This window comes from Liolophura sinensis, chromosome 6 (genome assembly GCF_032854445.1).
Source record: "Liolophura sinensis isolate JHLJ2023 chromosome 6, CUHK_Ljap_v2, whole genome shotgun sequence".
Taxonomy (NCBI): Eukaryota; Metazoa; Mollusca; class Polyplacophora; order Chitonida; family Chitonidae; genus Liolophura; species Liolophura sinensis.
In genome coordinates this window covers 13,083,457-13,107,450 of record NC_088300.1, presented here as the reverse complement: position 1 = coordinate 13,107,450, position 23,994 = coordinate 13,083,457, and the positions used below count along the sequence as shown (strand labels likewise).

General features: G+C 39.3%; 1 protein-coding gene across 1 annotated transcript in view; it reads left to right on the top strand.

Annotated features, from left to right (window-relative positions):
• Positions 1 to 23,994, top strand: part of LOC135466906 (TNF receptor-associated factor 3-like) — a 35,866-nt gene that overhangs the window by 9,323 nt on the left and 2,549 nt on the right. Inside the window, exons 2-10 of the mRNA XM_064744659.1 lie at positions 1,057 to 1,108; positions 6,171 to 6,462; positions 7,179 to 7,283; positions 15,460 to 15,653; positions 16,618 to 16,762; positions 17,685 to 17,759; positions 19,206 to 19,328; positions 21,164 to 21,277; positions 23,281 to 23,494. Coding sequence (XP_064600729.1) covers positions 6,205 to 6,462; positions 7,179 to 7,283; positions 15,460 to 15,653; positions 16,618 to 16,762; positions 17,685 to 17,759; positions 19,206 to 19,328; positions 21,164 to 21,277; positions 23,281 to 23,494 — 1,228 coding nt within the window. The 5' untranslated portion in view covers positions 1,057 to 1,108; positions 6,171 to 6,204. The remainder of the gene's footprint in view (positions 1 to 1,056; positions 1,109 to 6,170; positions 6,463 to 7,178; positions 7,284 to 15,459; positions 15,654 to 16,617; positions 16,763 to 17,684; positions 17,760 to 19,205; positions 19,329 to 21,163; positions 21,278 to 23,280; positions 23,495 to 23,994) is intronic.

The following is a 23,994-nucleotide window of genomic DNA, read 5'->3' as shown; positions in this document are numbered from 1 at the left end:
TGCCTTGCATCGCATATAAGGACCCAGCCTCACACAGGTGGATAAAAACACATGAGCAGATGAATTTACTTGTCTAGAGTAGTAGAGAGGGCCAACGTGTATTTAATTTACAAACCAAGTCAGGTTCCTCCCATGTGTGCCACCGCACACTAGGTAAATGTGCATGAAATCAACCTGCAGTAACAAAACATCAAAAACAGGCATCTCTGCTGCAACACTTGCTGCTGTCTTGGGCATAGGCTTGAAGTTGACAAGGTTAATTTTCCTCTTTAAACTTAACAACAAACCACTGTAGGCATGTAGTTGTCGTTGCATGTGTGTATTCATTTCTCCGACGTGTGCACTGACACATTATGTATGGCGATGGAATAAAAATTATCAATTTCAAGTATCTAGCATACATGTAAGTGTGATCTTTTGGAATATTGCTCTTGTGAAAATGAGTCTCTGCCCCACCAGGTGTCTGTTTCTCCATCAGAACATAATACGCTGTTCCTGCGACACCTCTAGCAGTTTTTTTGTTGTGGTATCTGGTCCAGTGTGGCATCCACCTATCTGGTCAGTTGGGATTTTTTTATGTTTCCAATGTCCTCACACACAAATTGAGAAAATAGACAGGTACACATGGCTTTCACATCCTAGTTCAAAACCTTTTGAGCTTACTTCTTGGTTTCCCTCTTTTGACCTTGTCTCTCAAACACAGCTTCAGTGAACTTTGCCTGCTTTATGCACATATCGAACTGGGATCAACCTAGGTGAGTGGGGTCAGCTAGCCGTTCAGCTTCCTCAAATGCCTGACCAATCAGATGCATTTCTCCACTCCCTTGGCCGACCTAGAATCCCTGCCATTGGTCCGGTACTACGCCATGACAGATATCCCTTCAGCCCATCCTGTCTTACCTGTCTTGTGCTATATACTTTAGCACTTTTGGCCTTTAACTATTTTTAACATTGCTGTAAACAAGAAAATCTACTTGAAAATCCATAATTTTCTAAATGTTTTTTATTGGAAAATGTAAAATACTTGATCAATGGAATTTTTCATTTTTCTTGCAGATATACATGCCAGCTTTCCAAAACATTTGACCTGGTCGAGATATTTTGAACGGTATGTGCACTACAGATCTCTGAACTTCGTTCTTGAACGCAGACAAACAGACACATTTCCAAGACAGGGGTACCCCAAGTTAAATTCCTCCTAACTTGGTAGTAAAATTAATATATAATGTAAGAAAAGTTAAAATGTAAAAGAACAAAACTGAATGTAAGTCAATCCCCTTCACTCCTTCCCTTTCCCAATACACGAGGTATTGTCACGGAGTAATAAACACTGTTCCGCGTGGTGCAGGCAGGATTTGAATATGAAACAAAATCTGAGCGTGAATGGTAGTTACACCGCTCTCACGCTCGGAAGAGTTGGTAGAGCGTCCGCTTCGGGACCGGTAGATCCAGGATCAATCCTTGATCGAGTCACACCTAAGACTTTAAAAGAGGAAGTTGTAACTTCCTCTCTTGGCGTTCAGCATGAAGGGGATAGTGCAACAACTGGTTGACCCGTATCAGTATAATGGCTTGTGCGGGGCGACTTATTTGCCTTCGGTAAGTCGTCTCAGTGAAGTAGCGCTAATTAAAAGAGCGGTGGAAATCCGTCCTGCAACAAGGAGGCACATTACACGCACGTGCACCCTAAGGATTCCTCCATCGTCATATGACTGAAAAATTGTTGAGTACGACGTTAAACCCCAAGCACTCACTCACTCACTCTCGGAAGAGGTATAAACAGTCAGACAACCGCTGATACATGAGCACCACAAGTCTAATGAAAACATTCCATCATTTATTATCCTTTGGATGACAGAACGAGCAAACGACAGCCCATCCATGTGTGGCGTACCTGATGTGAGAGCGGTAAAAGGCTAAAATGAAACGAAACAAACAAAAATACTATCTTAATCCTGACGGAAACTTTTAAACTGAAACATAACCTCTGTTGTGAAAACGGACTACTTTTATCAATATTCGTGAAAAACTTATCAACACAGCATGCACAGTGAAGAAATACTACGCCTTAATGGCTGATATGCCACGGTAGAGAATATTTTGTAGCGAACAAAGCACCACAAATTGGCACAAAATCAATCTTTGTGCATTAGACACTTATCCCAAAGTATAATAAACATATAGTATTTGAAGGTATACCGGCATTCAATAAACACTTTAAAACCAGGGTTGAAACGTAACTACATTCCATGAACATTAAATGTTCACAGAGTTCGGCGTGATTGACGAGTTCAGTCTGCTTATACAGGTCAGTTGACAGAAGCACGTGGAATGAACTCCGATCTAATTTATTTGGTGTCACATCTCCAGGAGGTAAACATCATTACATTATGCAATGAAACGACAGCCTGTCTTACTGTTAAAGAGTAAGGATGCACTCACACTGTGGTTAGCTGAAGCTGAAAACGCTTATCCACGGAATCAATCACTTGCTGCCAACATCCCACGAACGCTTCCCACTGAATCCCTGTCTCACAAACGTATTTAATATTCATATTATGACGACATGTTAAGACTTTCAGATACACTTTCAAGAAATTTTGCAGCAGACATTTAACATGGTCTGAACCTTAGGCCACCATTGCGGACGAGGGAAAGATTTTCAAATCTTAATTATTCAGATTGCCCCTTTAACTCCCGTTTCAAAATAGAGTCTTTGTTCAAGATAAACACGCATACATGTACATCATTGGTTGAAAACCCATTTCCAGGTTGTGTTTAAACTCTGCGGAGTCATTGCCCTTTGAATGCATTTTTATGCACGTCGCTGTTGTGTCTCACCTGTACAATACGGCTGTACATCAGGAGTCCTAACATTTGATTCCATGCATTCTCTCACTGATCATTTCCTTTCGAACTTATTTTTGAGGTGTACTAAAATACTTTACTGTTATACTGGTTTGAAGTGTGCTATATAGCCTGTTGTTTCTGAATATATACATTTTAATTTTTTCGTAATAGGGCCTACATGTACCAATTAATACAGCGTGAAAGAGTAACATAAATCGAGATTTTGTCCGGTTGATAGAAATTATCTTATATTATTAGGGCGTTTGTGTATGTCCATTTTTGTTGTTGTTGTATCAAACACATATTCATTTCGTTGGATGCATAGCTTTATATGCAGAAATGAGAACTTTCCATTTTCTAGAAATGTTCATTACGATGTTAGAGATGCCTATATTTAACCAGTTGGTAGAGTGTCTGCTTCAGGAGAGGTAGATCCAGGATCAATCCTGGGTCGAGTCACACCTAAGACCTTAAAAGAGGAAGTTATAACTTCCTCGCTTGGCGTTCAGCATGAGGGGAATACTGCAACGACTGGTTGACCCGTATCAGTATACTGGGTCGGGCGGGGGCCGCTTCCTTGCCATCGGTAAGGCGTCTCAGTGAAGTAGCACTAGATGAAAGAGCAGTGGAAATCCGTCCTGCAAAAAAGGAGGCACATTACATGCACTCTAAGGACTCCTTCGTCATCATGCAAAAAGGTTGTTAAGTACGACGTTAAACCCCAAGCACTCACCCACTCTAACATGCCTATGTTTCTGAAGGTTGTTATGTCTGGCCCACCACAGCCAACGTGGTTTGTTTATTGCTCCTCGAACTGACGTTACAGGTCAGATGCGACCGAAGCTTCACTGACCTACTTTCCAATGGGGGATTTCCACTTTTACGGGGATTCCATCATGCTCTGCGGGGTAAACCCACTTTAAAAACATCGATACTAAAACAAAGCTTCATCAAGAGTGCGTTCCTTAGTTCAATTGAACTCAACTCTATTGCAGTGTCGAGTAGAAAATGCTCCTGTACATTTTTGTATGTGGCACAACTATACTCAACGAAAATATACACGCACAAAGAATTTTATATTGTTTTCTCTCAGTATTAAATATATACGATGTTAACTTGACAATTAAGGTAAATATTCATTATCAATTTTGGCTTCGATTTCCACCAGATTTTCACATTTTAGGGCAATAATCCAGGAAATATGGCAGCTTGGAAACTGAGTGGCCGGTAATCACAGTTCTAGCTCAAAACTACCTGCATCTGAATTAATCAAAAACATCCAAAATAAAGTTGAACTATTTACTCACGTATTAGCTAATGAAGTCATTCAACATGGCGGCGCGCACGAAAGACCGCATGAAAAGAGAGTTCGAAGAAGTAATCGCGTATACCAAGGCAGAATCAAGTGGTTAGTGTGTACATATATTTACATATGTGCAACATGATTCTAACCATCACCTTAAACAATTTTTATTTACTGAATAGTTTAAATAGTTCCGCGGAGGGACACAAGTGATGAGATTAGGCTCAATTGCGCATGCGCTCTAAGGAGTATGGGTCGCAATCAAAAGAAACTTGCACACCATCGTGCTGGAAATCGCGAGGTTTAGGTGCATTTCTATTTTAGAAGGAAGGAGGGGTTGCCATATCGTGACTCGGAGTAACCCACTGATATTTTACCATACGCATGTAAGTTAATGGACGTAAGAAACTGTATCTAGACATTTTTTTATAGTATTGTAAATGGCATTTGTAAAGACAAGGGTAACCCTGTGTTAGTCAGTGAGCTCCTTAATTCTCAGGTGTTCGTTAAATAATGTATGTAAGTTTGTCTAATATGTTTTTAGCCGTACTCATTTACCAAAACGTTTTAGGTTCTACATCAGCGATTATCGAGGACATGACACTATAACTTTGATGTGGTTTCACTGAAGTGAAAAGTGAAGCTCTGTACACGTGTACAGGTATATATAGGTTACTTTTTCACCAGATTTTTTTTTATTAGTAGACTGAAAAGTTTGATCACAGTCATCCCTTTTAAATGATATAATATAGAACAAGCACGTGGCGTGAATAAGTGTCAGGTGAATTGGGGGGGGGGGGGGGGGGCGGGCGTAAACTAAAGGGGATTTCCAGGTCGGATTGCATCAAAACATCCGCTTGTTATGGGTAACGGTCAAACGTTCTGGGTGACTGGGCACTTAAATACTGTCAGCATTTGGTACGACGAGTGGGCTGCGCTCATAGCAATATATGTAGCATATCGGGTATTAAACGGGCCTCCACACTGAAGACTTCCACGTAAACACGCACGCTGAAAGTCAGCCAAAATGGTCACTTGATCTCCCGTGAAAATGTCAAAAAGTAAAGGGACAGCTTCTGAATCTGTCACGGAAAAAAAAATTTCTTTCGCCGGATTTTCACGGCGACTTTACTTATGAAACGAGTGAGGTCAGACGATTGACCAAACTCAAATGCAAAGTGTGTTTGGAACATATTTCTAAGACTCTCGGCGAGGCAAAGATTCGAGGCATCAGTGGACAGTCACTGCAGTCCCTCGTAAACTATGCGGACGGCGTAAATTACGTCCACAAATCCAATGTGACTAGACATGTCAAGTCCGGGTCTTTGCATGACTGGGCAAAGCGAAAGTTGCAAGGACAACTTGATTTAAATATGGAAATGTTGAAATATGGGATTAAAGATGCAGGTGCATAGCACAAGATTTTAGACACTGGATGGTGCGAATTCTGCAGAATGACAGAGGAAATTTCCACACAGTTTTGATAAACAGCTAAAGTAAAGACATAACATGACATCATATAAATATGGTGTGACCATTCCAAAATGGTGCAGGTGAAAAAAATGCTGAATTTTGCTGCTAACATATGACAGCATTTAAAGTGTAAATGGGAAGAGGTGGTCAAGGCGCATGTAAATAATTTTATTACTGCTATGTGATAATAAAGTGAGAGAAATTTTAGATAAAACATGTACGGGGATAATTGAATTGTAGCGATGGCAAATTATCATTTGGTAACATTTAGTGTGACAGAAGCGAAACCAGGCTTGAGATCGACAAACTGAAAGTACGCTTACATTGTGGAAGTTATCTGAGAAAAGCAGGTTATATGTTCAGGCATATTTTGACTGGTGCATTAAAGAAAACATAGTGAAAGGAATGATGGCTTTGTAGTTATGTGTACCTGTGTTATTCATTTGAGCTTTGCTGCTCAGCCATATACATATAGAATGTGCATGTATGCCTACTAGCAAGTTGAGACCTGGTAATAATTGCACTTGTACAATTTTGTTTCCAGATAACGCTTTATAATCAGAGTTATTTGTGTGTCCATGATGAGCCTGCCCAGCCTACCCAGCCTTCCTCCTACACCAGCTGAGAACCCAGACTTTGTCAGCATCAAGGAGGCAGAGAAATACATCTGTATTCTGCACAATGGGGTGCTGAGAAATGCCATGCAGACGAGCTGTGGACACAGGTTTTGTGAGTCCTGTATCCACACATACCTCCAGTCAGGAGACTGCCTCCTCTGCCCCGCTAAAGAGGAAGATTGCGTGGAATTATGCTCATCGGGGAAAAACCAAAATAATGTAATAGTTTATAGTGTCTAGTGGTCCATTCTTAATGTGTTACTTAATCATGTGTAATCGTGTGTATGAGCTAGTATCCACATGTATGTAAATGCTGGTTGTCCAAGGCTATAAAACTTTGCATTTATTCTCAATGATAACTATTTTCTTGTAAATTACTTTGCCATTTCATGTTATAATCTGAACATCATCATCATTTTCAAAGATTTGTGAAAGTGGCCTGTATTTGGAAATGGTAAATGTGTCCCCTTGGTTTGGTAAAACCATCTACAGTGTGCTTTCACTGTTGGATGTTAAAATCGCTTTTTTCAAAATGTTTCCTTTGTGGCAGATCACTGCCTGCTAGTTTTGGTATATATACATAGTGCATAAGTACATAGTACCAGTTGGTGCAGAGTATAGAGAAACCTGAGTGATTCCAACACAGGTTAAATGGAATTACAGAAAAAGTATGTTTATCTGATCGCTAACAAGTTACTTTACTTAAATTGTATCATTTATCATGTGCTATTTTGTGAAAAAATAGCACCAAGCAAACAAAAAGAACATATTGTTTGACACACGTTTAGCATTTTCCTCGTTGACAGCAGCTAGGACTAACTTGTAGGTGCAGGCTTAATGCCAGCCATGGACGAGAGTTTATGGATTCCGACAGTAGGGCTCTGTCACCGACAGTAGGGTCATCTGTAAATATAATAAATCTTCTTCTTTCACAGATATACCCAGACTCCTCTGCAAGACGGGAGATTCTTAACCTGAAAGTTTATTGTCAGTATAAGAAGTTTGGCTGTAAGAAAACAACAGCATGGAAAAACTTACAAGTAAGTTTACCAGGCACATAAGCTGTTTGGCGGCTTAAAATGGCCAGTAGTGTACTCTGCTCAGTGCAAGACCTGGACTCGCCAAATACTGAGCTTTAACCATTTAGAGTAATTGAGATTTTACATGTAATTGCCATAGGATACCTAAATACAGAAATGTCCCCTACCTTCCGCTGTTGACATTCAGATATTTTTGTCGATCATTTTTTCTGAAGCAGTCACAAGAATGGAACACTTACAGATGACATTGCCCCTTTAGTCATCCTGTATTGTACATGTGCCATGCTCATGAGGCTTAATCCATTATAGTTCATCCACATCCATTCAGCTGTTTCATTGTTTATATATACGTACCTTACTTACATTTACCACCATTTTCTGTGTATTGATTGTACATTCTGTATATCCTTGGAAGTGCCTCTCTTAAAGGAGAAGAAAATTTAAAAACATGACACTATAGGCTAAAAAGAGCACATTTTTGTCTATCTGGTGGTGCCTGCTGCATAATTTTGCAATTTGTCTCGCCATACACATAAAGCCGAAAAACGGCAAAGCTGGCATAAATCGCTGAGTTCATCGCATCCCCCATCTTTAACATCCTGTAGTTAATGCTGGGGGTGTGTTGCCTTTCAGCCAATGAGAGTCGTTAAAATTGCCAGCTTGTCCGTGTAAACTCAGAACCTACGTCCAACATTCCAGTTTCCAGATCGTCCAGTGAAAAACAAACTATACTGTTCGCTACCTCTTGGGAAGAAAAGTTCTACCAGAAATGTACGAACTGCACTTCGGCGGTTTCCAACGGCAATTCTCCCCCTAACACAGAAGACTTCTCGACTAGTTCTTAGGCAAAATGAAGTCGCCCACACCAGATTTTCGGGCTGACATTAATCATAATTTATCAACTTAAGGTACATATTAGAATTTTTTTATGATATGCACCTGTGAAGAAACGCAAACTCTTTTCAGTAGTATTTGATTGATATTTAAATTTTCTTCTCCTTTAAACAGGTGAGCAATACTGAACATTTTCTGAGACTAAATCTTGACTTGGGCCTAGGGGTACATGTGTAATAAACGTGTTTACCAATGTTAGTCACTTCTTTACCAAACACCACCCTGACACCTGTTCCACCAATCTCATTATTACAAAGTTACAGACAGGGTGGTCCATGAGAAGTTGTCTTGCTGTCTCCTGGTACCCAATGTTGTGGCCATAATTCTTTACAGGCCAAATCAGTTTTGACTGAAAGATCCACCCGGTGATGGTTCAATGTTAATTACTCTAAAAAAATGTACATGTACATACCGGATAGTTTTTTGGTACTGTAAATACATGAGGCTTCTAGATCCTACAATAATATGCATGTATATATTTCGTTTTGTTGACCCTCATTATTCCACTACACCAGACCCATCACCACTGGGTTTGCTGTTTGTCTTCCAAAAAACTTGCAACATGATATAGCTATATTGGAAAACGCGTGCACGAAATCTTGGCTCTTGTTGATGACAGCAGCAGGAATTATTATTGAACACATTCGCGTATGAACGATGGTGAATCAGTTTGATTTGTAGCAGCAAACACATGAGCAGCAACATCCTCAAGATGACATCACACGGTATGTATGCATGTCATGTAAAATTGATGTTTGTGTTTTAGTTTGTACATGTAGCTTGAATCGTCACAACCTCTCAGGATGGAGGACACACTGATATACAATTGCCTGTACAATTGCTTGTAGTTTAATATTTCTCTTGACTTTGTGATTGTGTGTGTAGAATGGAAACATTCTGAGCATATCTTTATGTTACAATCAGATAACCCAGGAGCCTCTCACCGATGCGGTCGCTTTGAGTTCAAGTCCAGCTCATGCTGGCTTCCTCTCCAGCCGTAAGTGGGAAGGTCTGTCAGCAACCTGCGGATGGTTGTGGGTTTCCCCCGGGCTCTGCCTGGTTTCCACCCACCATATTGCTGGCCGCCGTCGTATAAGTGAAATATTCTTGAGTACGGCATAAAACACCAATCAAATAAATAAATACAATCAGATAAACAGGCACAAAATATGTTGTCATTTTACTTCAGAGTTTCTAGCACAACACATTTAACAGTTAACATTGTCAGATGGAAAAGATCACTCTTGTAAAAAGACAACAAAGTGATAGATTGCACATATGTGAGAAAACTGATGAATTACTATACAAAAGTATAAAATACTTTGACATACATGTAGTTGTATTTGATACAAAGAGCCTTAGTTATTATTATTATTAAATCTGTTGAAGAATTACATTTATAACAGTATTTCTGTGTATGACATCAAGGATGTTGGAACTTGTTCTTGTGAGAAAATTGTGGAATAGTTAACATCCTTTTATATTTTTTTTTTGTAGGCTTTAATATATGTATAACAGTTTCTATGTTGTTTTACAGATTTTCATCCAAGCCGTCCACACCTATATATTGCACAGTTTACATATACGTATTGGAGGTATGGTTTATCATGTACAATGCCGGAGATCTAAACCACTGGAACCGCAATATCAGATTGTTGGTAGGCCATCTACCGTGTACTGTTCAAACCATCCAGTTGTTGTTGCAGACTGAAAAAGTCAATTTAGTGGCATTCAGAGTGTGTTAAATGTTAACTTTTGATGTTAACTCGCATAGAGCTGCAGAGGGCTTAAAATATAGTAGCTGTGCCACGTTTTCCGTCTCCAACAAGTTCTCTGCAGGAAGTGTTTGTTTTTTTCATCAACCATTGACGGTTGCACAGATTCAGGTGTGTTCTGAATATGTCACACTAGCTGGAGCCTGTTTCCAGGGACTGATTTTTGTTGAAAATCACATCAGCTGGAGACATACATGTATACCATAACGGTTGTGAACCTATAGTGTTATTTCCTATGCGACCATGTGGACAATAACTCAGCTTCAGAAATTCACAAATGGCTTTAACAGTGACACTGAAGACAAATTTGTCTTTCTGTCCATCATATTATCAGAAGTATAACAGAATGGAGAGCATGGAAGAAGCTGTTAGAGATGAGTGACAAAAGCTAGTAAGGATACCAACCAGCTGAGGAATATAACTGTAGTTATCCCTCTGTAACTGTCATTCTACAGTGCCCAAGTTTTACTTGAGGAAACCATGCCAGCTGTCTTCCTTCAACATGATGCTTCAGATGTCTGGTGTCTCGATTTTTGGACAAGTCCAGACCATTTGGAAGATTTTACCAATAACTGAGCTATCTAAAGCCTTTCACAGACAACAGCAGAGCAGTGGCATATGTTTTAAAAGTACAGTTGTGGTTATTCTCAAGACTACATGGGATGCACACAGTTACAAGAGCTTTGGATTGGTAGTGTATCATTAGTGTTGAAATAACCAGAAAAGTCAGATGTTGAAATAAGTCATAAGCTGTGGCTGAATTGGTGGGTGAGTTTTCTGAGAGGATGATGACGTGATACAAGAAGTCTAGACATTGTCTTGGAAACCATCACAGATGGCTCATGTCATAGACAAACTGATCTGTTTTATTACTTCTGGTCCAACAATTGCAGTAATTTGCAGGATATGTACTGACGGTCGGCCCATATTCAGCGTATAATATGGTAAACATGTACCTTCAAACGCCGACTGTGTACCTTCATACCCCGACCATGTACCTTCATACGCACCATGTACCTGCTTGCGCCGACCATGTACCTTCATACGCTGACCGTGCCATGTACCTTCGCAGGCCGATCATGTATCTTCATATGCTGATCGTGTACCTTCATACACGTAACATGATCCTTGTCGGCCCGTCGGCCCATGGTTGTCACATGCCTTAACGCTAAATACGGACCGATTTCCTGTAACAGTGATAGCTGGCAGCGTATTTACTTGCACACAGATTTCACACAAAATTCCATTTCTAATAGCTTACTGTTTGTGACCCCTACTGTTTTGGTCCGCCACCCATAAACACCGTTCTCTCGAGGACAGAGGATTCAAGCTTGCCCCGTGAATCTCGAGTATAGGATATTTTGTATATAACATAAATTACTTCACTAATTATTAAATAACAAGCCCAATCAGAGGCATTTGTGGCAGAGTTATGTGATAACAAGTATATGCATATACAACACATTGCTTTCTCTGAAGTTCGCACTGTACAACTCTCTTGGAAACACTTGAGTTGGCTTAGTTGGTAAATTTACCACAGTTTTATGTTGAATACAAAATTACACAGGATTGTTGACTTAGGTTTTTTTAAAGTGCCTGTAGTTGTATATAAGCATGTAGGCTGACACACATCACACACCCACATATTGAAATTGTATATGTAATGAGTTACACAAGGCCTACAATTAACAAAATTCACACTACTGAATAACCACTGTATAAAGGTTTACATGTTAATGGTTTCCTTTTGAACTCAAGTCCCTGTATTGTATCCGCAATTTCACAATTCTCGATTCTGTCGTTTATTAACTTTCATAAGCACAAAAACGTGTTTAATTTAAGTTTGCGCACGATGAGCCCAATCATATGCAGCCCTGTATACATGTAAATGTAAACTTGTGGGATGGTGGCTGCTATATACATGTGTCCTAAATTGTATCACATGTTTTGAGAATATTCCTCTACTTATCAATGTATGCATTATGAAAACACACAAGAGAAAAGTTAGATCTAAACCAGAGATTTTTTTGCTGTTACTTTAGAATAGCCCAAATAATTACCTTTCACAAAATATCATAGTCTCGTGTGTGCAAATGATATGCTCAAAATCAATTATAAAGTTCCAAAAATTTATAGAGCATTTCGCATTAGACTTTAGAATTATTTTAACAGTTTAAATCGTACAGGTACTAGTCCTTCATTTACGGCTTGAAACTCCAGGTTAATGCAAGGCCTACATGTCCAATGTCATTACATCAAACTCACAAGTGCGTGAATGTCGTAGAATGATATGCTGGCACTACCATAAACGGACTGTTCGCGGACCGTGGGCCGACACTTCGCATATGGTAAGCAGAGGATGACTGCGTGTTTGGTCAGGGTGGGCGTATAGGGGGCATATAGTGGGCGTATGGTACATTGTCCATCCTCCCACAGTGGATGTAGGATTGATGGTTAGGATGCAGCTGTATTGTATGTCCAAGTTGAAATCTGGTGCCAACAGTTTGCAGTAATTCACAGGAGCTGATTAAAGTGTACCATCCCCTAAAAGACATTAAATTTCAGAATTGCATATTTGCTGTGACTTTAAACAAGCCAATCAGATTAACTGTGTTTATAACTTTTCTTCTTGAAGGATACCACAGTGAAAGTTGAAACAAACAGTGTCTAGAACAAGTCTGAAATCTGGTTCCACAGTCTGCAGTAATTCAAAGGAGCTGCTAATTCAAGTGTACCATGCCCTATAAATGGTTAATTTCGGGATCTCGTATTTACTGTGAGTTTAAATTCAATTTGATTGATTGTGTTTGTGAATTCTTGTGCGGATACCACAGTTGAAATTGATACAGTGTTCAGAAGAGGGTTGAAATCTGATCCAACAGTCTGCAGTACGTGTAATTCATAGGAGGCGCTAATGATGTCAAGTACAGGATCTGGAGCTTTTTGTTGTATGTAATGAATGATGCCACATACAAACTGACTTTCTGACCAGGATCATACCATGGTTTGCTGGCTTAGTAAATGTTGGGAAAAACATTTTGTGGCAAATCCCAGGCTTGACTAGAACACAAAATGAAAAGAAAAACAAATCATATTTTGTTAAGCATCTGTAAGTATTTTGTTGGAAAAGTTATCAGTTGTCTGTGTTTGCCTTGCTCTTAAAGTACATGTATATCAGACTTGTAGAAATGCTACATGTACATGCAGATATTAAACCTATAATCTAAAAAGGTTTTCTTTTCTAGGTGACCTTGTGAAGAGTACTAAACTACATGTTATCAATGAAAGTCATGTGTCATTTTTCAGCTGTGCTTGTACAGGGCACAAGGCATACTTTATGGGTCAACCTGCGTCGGTGTCAGTGTCAGTATCCAATAACACAGAGAACAATGAAAACAATGAAACTGTAAGGGAAGGTATCTGAAAAAGTACTGCAAGTATTGAGATCAGGGTTTGCGCACTTGTAGAGCACACGAGGGAGATATTCCTTCGTTGGTTCTGTGTGTACAAATTAAAAAGTGGAAATTACTGAATTTCTAACTTACTGTATTGTATTAGAAACAAAGTTAAAAAAAAAATGTTAGGGGTGGTATTTCAAAAGTACTGCACGTGAGTTCAAAGTTTGCACACGTGTAGATGTCAGTAGCTTGAGGGGGATGTTCCATCGTGGATTCGGTTTGTACAGATTAAATACTCTAAATTACTAAATTCTTGACTTTGTGTAAATTGTTTATTAGAATTAAAGTTAAACAGCATCTCAAAAAGTACAGCACGTATAGCCTGGAAGTTTTACATGCATATGACGCACAGTGACACAAGGGGAATGTTCCACCACTGATGTTCTGTGTGCATATTAACCGTAAATTACCAAATTCACAGTTTCAGAACTTTATGTATAGAGCTGAAGATTTGCTTTCGTGTGTCTCCTACAGGCAAGCTCTGAGTTAAATCTAAATTAACTCTAACTAAGGTAAATTGCCTAACTGATACGGATTTTAGCCACTGTAATAAGTCAGCTGTCCTACATTGTGCATGTTCATGTGCAAGCACATTTTAGGACAATGCTTACATGTATGGCATGCATTGGACTGTCCATGTTGACAAGACATTATCGTGGAGCGTTTTTAACCAACCAAGTTCACCTTTACATTTATACAATGGCTTGGTTGGAGAAGGAAGAATTGGGAATTGAGTTTTCCACACACAATTGAGTAATCCAGTATGGCTGCTGTGTAGCCATCTTGGATTCCTGATCATCATGTTTGTTGTGGTACGAGATATCTTGAACAGTTTCCAACCATGTCATACTGCCATGGTGGCTTGAGGTCAGCAGGGACAGATTTCAGCACTCTACATATAAAATGGCTGCTATCAGCCCTCTTGGAATTCACATGTTCTTGTGAGCAAGATACCTGGAACAGTTATATACCAGTGAAGTTAATACAAGTACTGATATCATGACTTGAGGGCGATCAACAAAGGGACAGTTAGAGAGAGTGAGTGAGTGAGCGAGGGCTTGGGGTTTAGGCACAGTTGGAATTGATTTATTTCACTCTACATAATCCAGTATTGTTGCTGTTGGCGATGTTGGATTTCCTGGCTTTCATACCTGTCCTCCCAAAGAATTAATTCAAGGTATCAAGAACAGTTGTCAGTTATTGTAAATCTTCAACATTTTCACCTGCCAACATACTCTTTCTCTGTAGAATTTATGCATACATTTATTATGAAAATGACTCTAAAATGGTAAGTTCAGGTCTTAAAGATCCAAGCTTCATAAAACTGTTTCTCTACACCCCATAGTTCTCCCAGAATGTTTCAAAATATTGGTTGCAGAGGTGGTTGAAAAGGTTGAAGAATTAGAATAGCTATTCAGCTTCATGTTTACACTATGGTTGGAGGCTAGCAAAACAGCAGTGCCGATAGCGAACCTAATGGTTTTGAAAAACTCCAGTGGAATTGTGTTCTTTGAAGAATATCATTTGCCACTTTAGAATACTGTATTTGCATATACACAACTCCCTCTTTACAACATCCTTCATTACAACACATCCTACAATATAACACAATCACAAATATGTCCAGCAAATATTTTTGCTAAAGTTGTTGTTGCACACAACATATAAATATACATGCTTTCACTGAGAAAAACCTCTTGATTTTGTATCTTGGCAGAGGCTTGGTTATCATGTTATTACTCATTGAAAGTTTACAATTAACAATCAGAATGTTGGCAGTCTTCTTTCCTAAATTACTATGTCAAAGACCATCATTGGTTAAAAAAATTCACACACAGTGCTTCACTTATAAGCCTAACACTGCAGGGGAATAGGGAGGTTTATCCTCAACAACAGCTTACTAATGAGGGAGATGTGTGCATGTATTTGTAATGACCCCCAAAAACTTGTAAGACAAGAAATGTTTTGAGATATCATATTGAGCTTCTTGTTTTCACGAGATCCAAACTGTTTACATGTTAATGTGCCTGTGTAAAATTTGATTTGTAGAATCATACCGAGAGCTGTTCTTTCAAGCGAGTCAGCTGTAGCAATGGATGTGGAGATTTTGTGGCCCCAGACGCAATGGCCAGTCACCTAGAGAACGAGTGTAGTAAGAGACTGGTGAACTGTAAAAACTGTGGGATAGATGTGGTCTTTGATACTTATCAGGTATGCTTTTCATCTGAGTATTGTTTGTGTTGAGGCTGTGTTGTATCATTGACAGTTTTTAGTCTTTGTTCCTTCGAAATTTCTTGAATCAGCCTTAAACCTGCACTGCTCTTGCTGCAGCCATCAGGTTGAATGCAGGACTTAAGTTTTGTCAGAGAGATGTACATATACCCAATTTCTGCAAACACCTTTACATGTAAAAAGGCTGATATAAATGCAGTTTATCCAACAAGTGGCTGTTTAAGGTGGATGTAGGGATCAAAATGTGTCACTTTAAAAATGATCAACTTTATTCAGGCTCTGCATGGGTTCTCTGCCTGTTAGCATTATTGCAGTAATATAAATAAAATATACTGTACATGTACTTGAATATAGCAGGCAAATAAATTATTTAAACTGATTGACCACATAAAGGTTGTCTAATTTTATTGCACCTTTTGCTTTTGTCAGATTTTATGGGCCACAGAAGTGAAAATGAATGCAATTATTTATTTCATTGTTTTACATTGTACATTGTATAAAAATATTTCCATCATACAACTGGGTAAGGCTCAGGAGAAACCCATAACCATCCACAGGCTGCTGACAGAGCTTCCCACTAAATAGGAAACCAGCATGAGGTGGACTTTAATTCACAGCATCTGCATTGGTGAGATGCTCCTGAGCCATTGTGCTGCGCTTGCACGCTAACCACTGGACCACGGAGGCACGCCCCAAGCTCAGTCTAGCTTTTTTTTTTATACATGAATGTGTAAAAATGTTGTTGACAGATAACATACATATACATGTGTGATAGGATATATGATCTGTGAAATATTGGTTTGTTTGAAGAATTAGTGCTTCTCCAAAACAGTTTACAACACCAGTAATTGAAATAAATGACACAAATCTAACCGTTTTTGCTTAGGATTCAGTCCTTATGGTGGTCAGGGCACAGTGTTTGTGAGGCTGGAATGTGTTTATTCACATAGCATACAGCACACAGTAATACATGAGGCGTTTTCCATACCAATGTAATTGTCAGCCGTACACTGTCTCATTGAATGTGTTCTTGCTTCAGAGGCACATAGATAATGATTGCCCAGCCGTATTGATAAACTGCCCCTACAACTGCGCTGTTAAACCATTTCAAAGGATGCAGGTTAGTCGTTTATTCTGTGTTCAGGATCTCTGTCCCATCTGGGAGCATGTTGTTAAATCTTTTACTCAGGTAGTGGGTTGCGGGATTTAATTAAGTACATATTAGATAGGGAGAAAATGTGTCATAAGGCACAGTGTACACTGTAGTAACCACATTACCACTTAATTTTATATGTTTATATATGTACACGTAATTGTGTACAGAGTTTTGAAGCATCTGTTCTGATTGTTGGTACTTGTAGGTACATTTGTTAGATATCAGACAAAATACTCCAACTTTTGTTGTATGGCAACAATCACGTGGGGCGGGTCTGCAGCTGTATATGTCTGCTGACGAGGTTATCTCCCTTGGTTCTGTTGTGAAAACAGTGGTTACATCACTGAAGCGATTCATTTAAATAAGTAGGTCTTCTGCACTGAATTGACTGGTCTTTTGCAGGATAAATTTTTTGTGTGGTGTATACTCAGTCACAGGATACGGAAATACTACTAACCCTCATATTGGGCGAGGATGCATGTGGTACTGAGTCCATATACTCTAATTCGTCAACGTTTGTTAAGTGTTTAATCAAGCATATTCTCAGGGAATTATTCTGTGTTAATTGATATAATTATACTTTTTCTGAAGGCCTGAAACTGGCCAATCCAACCAACGTTGGTTTGTTTTCAAAATCAAATGTGCATAAATTGCACTGGAAGTTTCTCTTTTATGTCCGAAAAGGGTGAGCAATTAGATTATTTCCATATCCCATCACTGAGTGACCATGTGACTTACAGTACCACTACACACAATGTGTTGAATAATATATCTCCACCTTCATTCAGGATGCTGTTGTTCATATAACGTAAGGAGAATTTTAGCTCTTTTTCTGGGCCTATACATGTAAGCACAGATTCTATTGCTGGACCTTTTTGTCTTTCAGTTACCACAACATTTAAAAGCCTGTCCCAATAAACCTAAACCTTGTAAATTCCAATCAGCTGGTTGTAAGTTTGAGGTAAGTCAGTTTGATTCTAGGAATATACCATGTGCAATACTGAAACATCAACCTATGCCATTGTTTCAAAACTCGCTGTTGTTTTGCACACTTCTATACACCTCACTGCTTCGGGAGGTGGTAGATCCAGGGTCAATCCTGGATCGAGTCACACCCAAGACCTTAAAAGAGGAAATTGTTACTTCCTCGCTTGACGACTGTTTGACCCATATCAGTATAATGGCTCAGGGGGTGCAGCTTACTTGCCTTCGGTAAGGCATCTCAGTGAAGCAGCACTAGATAAAAGAGCGGTGGAAATCCGTCCTACAACAAGGCGGCACATTACATGCACTCTAAGGATTACTTCATTGTCATATGACTGAAAAATTGTTAAGTATGACATTAAACCCCAAGCACTCACTCACTCACTCAAGACAGACGGATGTGGTTTAACTTGAGCATGCACTTATTGCTGTCATTCATATCATCTATATAAGATTGCAGTATTTTCCATGAACATTCGACAATCATCTGCTTAGTTTCTTTAAATTATTATACTTATGAGTTTAATATACAAAGATTGTTAAGAATAAACATCTTTAAATTCTTCATGAAAGACGAATGTCTTAGCTTTAGAAGAGGCCTGTCCAGTACTTTGTTTGTATATAGATTATTGTATGGTATTTTTGCCAACCAGTCGGTTTGTTTTTTAGAAATTTGATGAACTTCAGTCTTGGTAAGTAAATATTAAATTTGATTGAAAACATTTTTTAAGGCCAATAGCCCCAACAGAGAAATATACAAACAGACTCTAAGCACTCACTGACTCACTCGATACCCCTCATAGTTCAACAAATACCTACCTGTAAGTTTCAACAACTGAGATTTTCAGCCACACTTCCATACTACTCATTGCGGTAAGTTGTGATGCATAGAGCTGTTGTTGAATCATTTGGCTAAAGCATTGTTTTGATTGGAAGCCATCTGTAACTAGGTTGTGTTTCCAACATATCTCTCATTTGTTCTTCAGAGTCTTACTGGCATGACTAGTGGGCAGGTTATGGTTGTATTGTTCAAGGGAAAAAATGCTGCTCAAAAATAAGTTAGCATATGAAGTGGAAGGACTGTTGAAATTGATATCCAAGACTACCTTTACACGTTATTCGGGGTATTGAGTAAAATGATATCTTATGTTTTAGTATGTACATGTAAGGTAGCGAGCTGTTTGAACCAAGGGTGTCATGACAATTACATTTACAAATACTGTTTCAAATTTTTACTATTTACAAAGTGAGAAAAAAATGATGAGTACTGGTAAAGGTGGTTTTGGGTATATACTTCCCTGTGGTCTTACAACACGCGTGTTCATGGATTTCTCACACAGTGTCAATTTCACTCTCAGGTGGGAGGAAATTAGAATTGAGAACATACACTGGACAATGTTGACACTTGTTGTTGTTGTTATAGGGTAGTTCGGATGCTGCTGTGAGGAAGCATGAGGCTGAGAATGTGCAGGCCCATCTGGATCTGCTGACCATTCACTTCTCATCCATGGAAATGGAAAATTTGGAGTTTAAGGATGTTGTGAAGGTGAGTTCTGCTGAAAAGTCTCAAATGTCTCAAAATATCAAACACAGCAATGCTTTATTTTCGTATTGGGTGTCATAGTAATTGTTACCCAATCACAGCTTTATTAAAGTCCTAACCTGCAACATCATTAGTTGATTCATTTAGTTGAACAGGACAAAAAAGAGATCCAGTAGATAATAGTGGCAAGCAATTTCGAAGGAATTTATGAGTAATATTGTAATCTTATATGTGTATATGTCATCAGCATCACCACATTGCCACAATGAAGATGTATAAATATAATATAGGTACAGTACTTGCATAACAGAGTTACCGGACTTTGTGATGGTCAGCTGTGTGGTCGTAGTCGTGACCTCTACGGTCATGTATTAAACATTATACCTTCCTGTATCGTCGTCCTGTTATCTGTCAATGAAGTTTGAGTATACTGATGATTGACTGGTTGATTGATTATCGCAGTAAAGGGTAATCCACACTAATGTACCAGTTTAGCGAATTCACTTCCTGGTTGGAGATGACCTGCCATGTTTGATGACATGTCTAGACGGATAGCCATGTGGTTTGTTCTATATAAGGCAGGCGATTTCGAGGACCGGGTAGCTGGTTTGAAATCAGAGCATCGAACAGTGAGGGAAGAAGCAGCAAGCTGGTGCGGTGGGTGTGTAGATCCCCGGGGCATTTAACTGTCGCTTATATAGGCTAATCGAGAGGGAGTTGAATACTGTAAATACTGTACAGGCCTAATAGACATGACTGAAGAGCGTTTATATACATATGTGACTAGGCTTTATAGCTCATGTTCGAGCATGCCGGAGCTGCTGTAACTACCGGGACTGCCGTGTAGGGACGGGGTGCCATGTCAGCCGGGAGGTACTGCACAGGGCTGAAGGAAATCGGGACTGCCATATAGGGACGGGGTGCCGTGTAAGCTGGGAGATACTGCGCAGAACTGAAGGAAACTGGGACTACCATATACTGGTTGCAGGAGGGCGATAGAAGCTAGCTGGGCTGCTAGTGTCAATGGGTTACAGTAATTACCGAAGTTGCCGTGACGGACGAGGTTGCCGGAAGAGCACTGTGGCAACTACGTATTACTTGTAGATAGGGTCAAACAGAGGTGTAGCATAGGTTTTCTTATGGGGATTGTATGTTAGAACAGGTGTTGTATTTTCACGGAATAAATTTCATCATCATTGTTACAGTAACATCTGCAATTTGTTAGGTTGAATTGGGTCTCCTGTCGTGGCTAGGTCTGTGCCTAGATATATGTTACCAAGTTCAGCCTAAGGGCACGTGCTACACTTGTATTAAATGCTGTTTCTTACAGCTGTTGTCAGACCTGTCCTAATATTTACTACATACATGTACATATAGATGTTTCTACTGGATAAAGTAAAATACACGTGCCTCTCTTTTTATCAAGTATCATGCCTGATTATTTGTTCCCCAGCTCTCCCTGTTGAAGGGCCCTTGGTAAAGTTAGGTGATAAACAACACTTGTATTGCCCTCTGATCAGTCTATCTTTTACTGAAGAACTTCTCTTCCACCAGTATGTTGTGCATTCTCATGTGCATGACACATTGTAAAGTTTATCAGTAAATTGTTGAAGGTCTGTGGTTTTAATAACCCTATCACTCCAGTTTCCTCCATTCACAGAAGTGACTAGCACAGTGTAAGTGAAAAAATCTTGAGATGGCGTTAAAAACAATCCAATCAATTGGGCTTTCCATGGAGCAGCATTCAGTTTGGAAAAGCCCCATAACTGTTCATGTGTTCCTAGTTTAATCACCATATTTGTATTTGAATGTTCATTGTACCTCACTACTCTATCCAGGGGCTAACAGCTCAGAAGACTACTCTGGCAGAACAGCTTCAGCGACAAGTGGAGAAGAACCAGGAACTGACAACACAAGTGTCAAAACTCCAGACAAGCAACAAGGAATTGCAGGTAACCACTCATGCTTATATTTCCTTTATATTTCTGATTTCTGAGAATGTGATCTAGAAATTCTGTTTTGGGTTCAAAATTTTTACAATGATATGATACACTGAAGTACGTGTAGGCCTAATTAGTGAAATGATTTTAGTTGTTTATTTATTTGATTGGTGTTTTATGCCTTACTCAAGAATATGTCACTTATACAATGGCGGCCAGCATTATGGTGGGAGGAAACTGGGCAGAGCCCAGGGGAAACCTTCCCACATTCAGCCGGAGAGGAAGCCAGAATGAGGTGAGAAACAACACTTGTGTTGCCCTTTGATCAGTTTATCTTTTACTGAAGAACTCACAGCAAACGCATTGGTGAGAGGCCTGCCTAATTACCCTGCACTAGCGCGCTAACCAACTGAGCCACAGAGGCCCTCTGAAATGGTTTTAGAGTCATTCACAATGTTAAATCATTCTACATTCACCAGAAGGAGAAATCATTTTCTTGGATTGTCTGTTTAATTAGTTAACTTGCTAAATGAAATATTTTTGACAGTGTGTGAAAATAAATGTCCACTGCTCAAAAGCATGCAAACAGGATGAGAAATTTGAGTATTATTCATATATAATATGCCAGAGGTTGTTTGAGATTGGAATGTGATTGGTTTTTTCAACTCCAGACAGTGGATTCACGTGCAACAACAAAAAAATGTGTTTTACATGATTTTCAGATAGACAACATTCACTTTCATATATTCAAGCATTTATTCCCACATTTCTGATTGCCTGAAACACAAGAGAGCAGACAGAATCTAATGAGTAACCTGTTGGTTACACCTTTCAGCATGATCCAAAAGACATGGGAGATAACTCTCAGTATTTGTCAAAGACAGCTTCATCGTACATGTATCCTGTTGCACATCATTGTTTATAACTCTGGGTTAACCCTGGCATTGAACAGGGAACTTCTGGATGATCTCACTGTCGTTGTTGTTGGAGCTTTGGGGACAGTTAGCAGTTATTGAGAGTTAAATGGCAGTAAGCACTTGTGTGACTTAAAAAAATATGGGGGGCATACAGCATCTGTACATAGGGTATGAGAAAAGTTTGTCAGAAACGTTCCATAGGTTGTTAATTTCTTCCGTTAGTCTTGTTAACTCGATCCATATATCTGACCGCTATTGTATATGCAAAAATATTCTTGAGTATGGCATTGAGCAATAGTCAGATAAATTAAAAAAATAAATTGTGGCTTGGATATATGATAATTCTCAGAATAGATATCAGGCTGTGCTGGATAGCAACCTGTGTTTTAATTGATGGAAACTGAATGTCTGAGACTGGCAAACATACATGTCATAGTCCATAGTTATATTTTGTTCAAAAGGAAGAACAGATTCAGTTCATGCATGCTTCTTGATAACTAAATTTTGGAAAAATGAAGCAAGACTGTCTGACTGTTTTCATTTTCATCACAATGTGTATTAAACTTTGTGAATCTTTGCAACAAAGTGTTAGGAAAATGTGCATATACTTGTATGGGGGGCTTACTCTGGCAGCCATGCACTGGCCCTGCCACAAGAAGACACAGTATATGTACACACACCTAATGATTTCACATCGTCAAATGATTTGTGTGGTACAGTGCGTCATAAGTGGAAATCAATTATGTGCATTAATTGTATATTTGATTTATTTATTTGTTTGGTGTTTTACGCCATACTCAAGAATATCTCACTTGTACAACGGTGGCCAGCGTTATGGTTCGAGGAAATCAAGCAAAGCACGGGGAAACCCACGACCATCCGCAGGTTGCTGTCAGACCTTGGAGTTGGAGGTACAGCCGGAGAGAAAACCAGCATAAGTTGGACTTGAACTCACGGCGACCAAATTGTTGAGAGGCTCATTGGGACACGCTTTCATGTTATCCACCTTTGCCACGGAGGCCCCCTTGTATATTTAATGACAGATTTACATCTGTGTATTGAACTATTGAAGTTTACTTTTGAAATTCTTTATTTCAGATACGTATTGTAACATTAACAGAACGTGTTATTACTATGGAACGAAAGTTGGGAGATTTTGCTAAGAAGGAGGATGTAGATAAATGTTCAGAGGATGTGAGTACCATTCAAGAGACCTTGCTGACGTATGATCAGCGTATCACAGAAGTGGAATCTACAGGTGGGAGCCAAAGCTTCTCTGCGACCATGGGAGGGACTGAAGGAGTGCCAGGTGGTAAGGACAGTAATAGGATATCACGTCAACGCTGAATGGTTGCACAGTGACACAGAAACTCCAAATACTTTGTACCTTAGTGATGTGTTACACATTCCGTACAGTTGTAGTACAGTAGGGTTAAATCAATGTCTGTCTTACAAACAATCTCCAATCTTCATAAAGATACTTTCAGTATATGCGGGATTCTTTTTCTGGATTCCAAGGTCAAGCCAAGTTAACTGACGGAACTGCTTGTGTATTTCTAATCTTCTGTGGATAAGCCTACTATACAGTGACAACAGGTGCACATCAGGCCAGGTTTATTCACCCTGATTGATTGGCTGCTGTAGTTAAATCTCTGACAGATAATCTGCTTTTTAATTCGTGGCACCTGTTATTACACTGTGTAGGAACCTCTCAACCAGAAAACTTTATAATGCTAAGCTCTGCCTGCTGAGTGATTCTGAGTGGAACTTATTCTTGACACGGTAAGACAGATTTAGAGTTAACCCCATTAT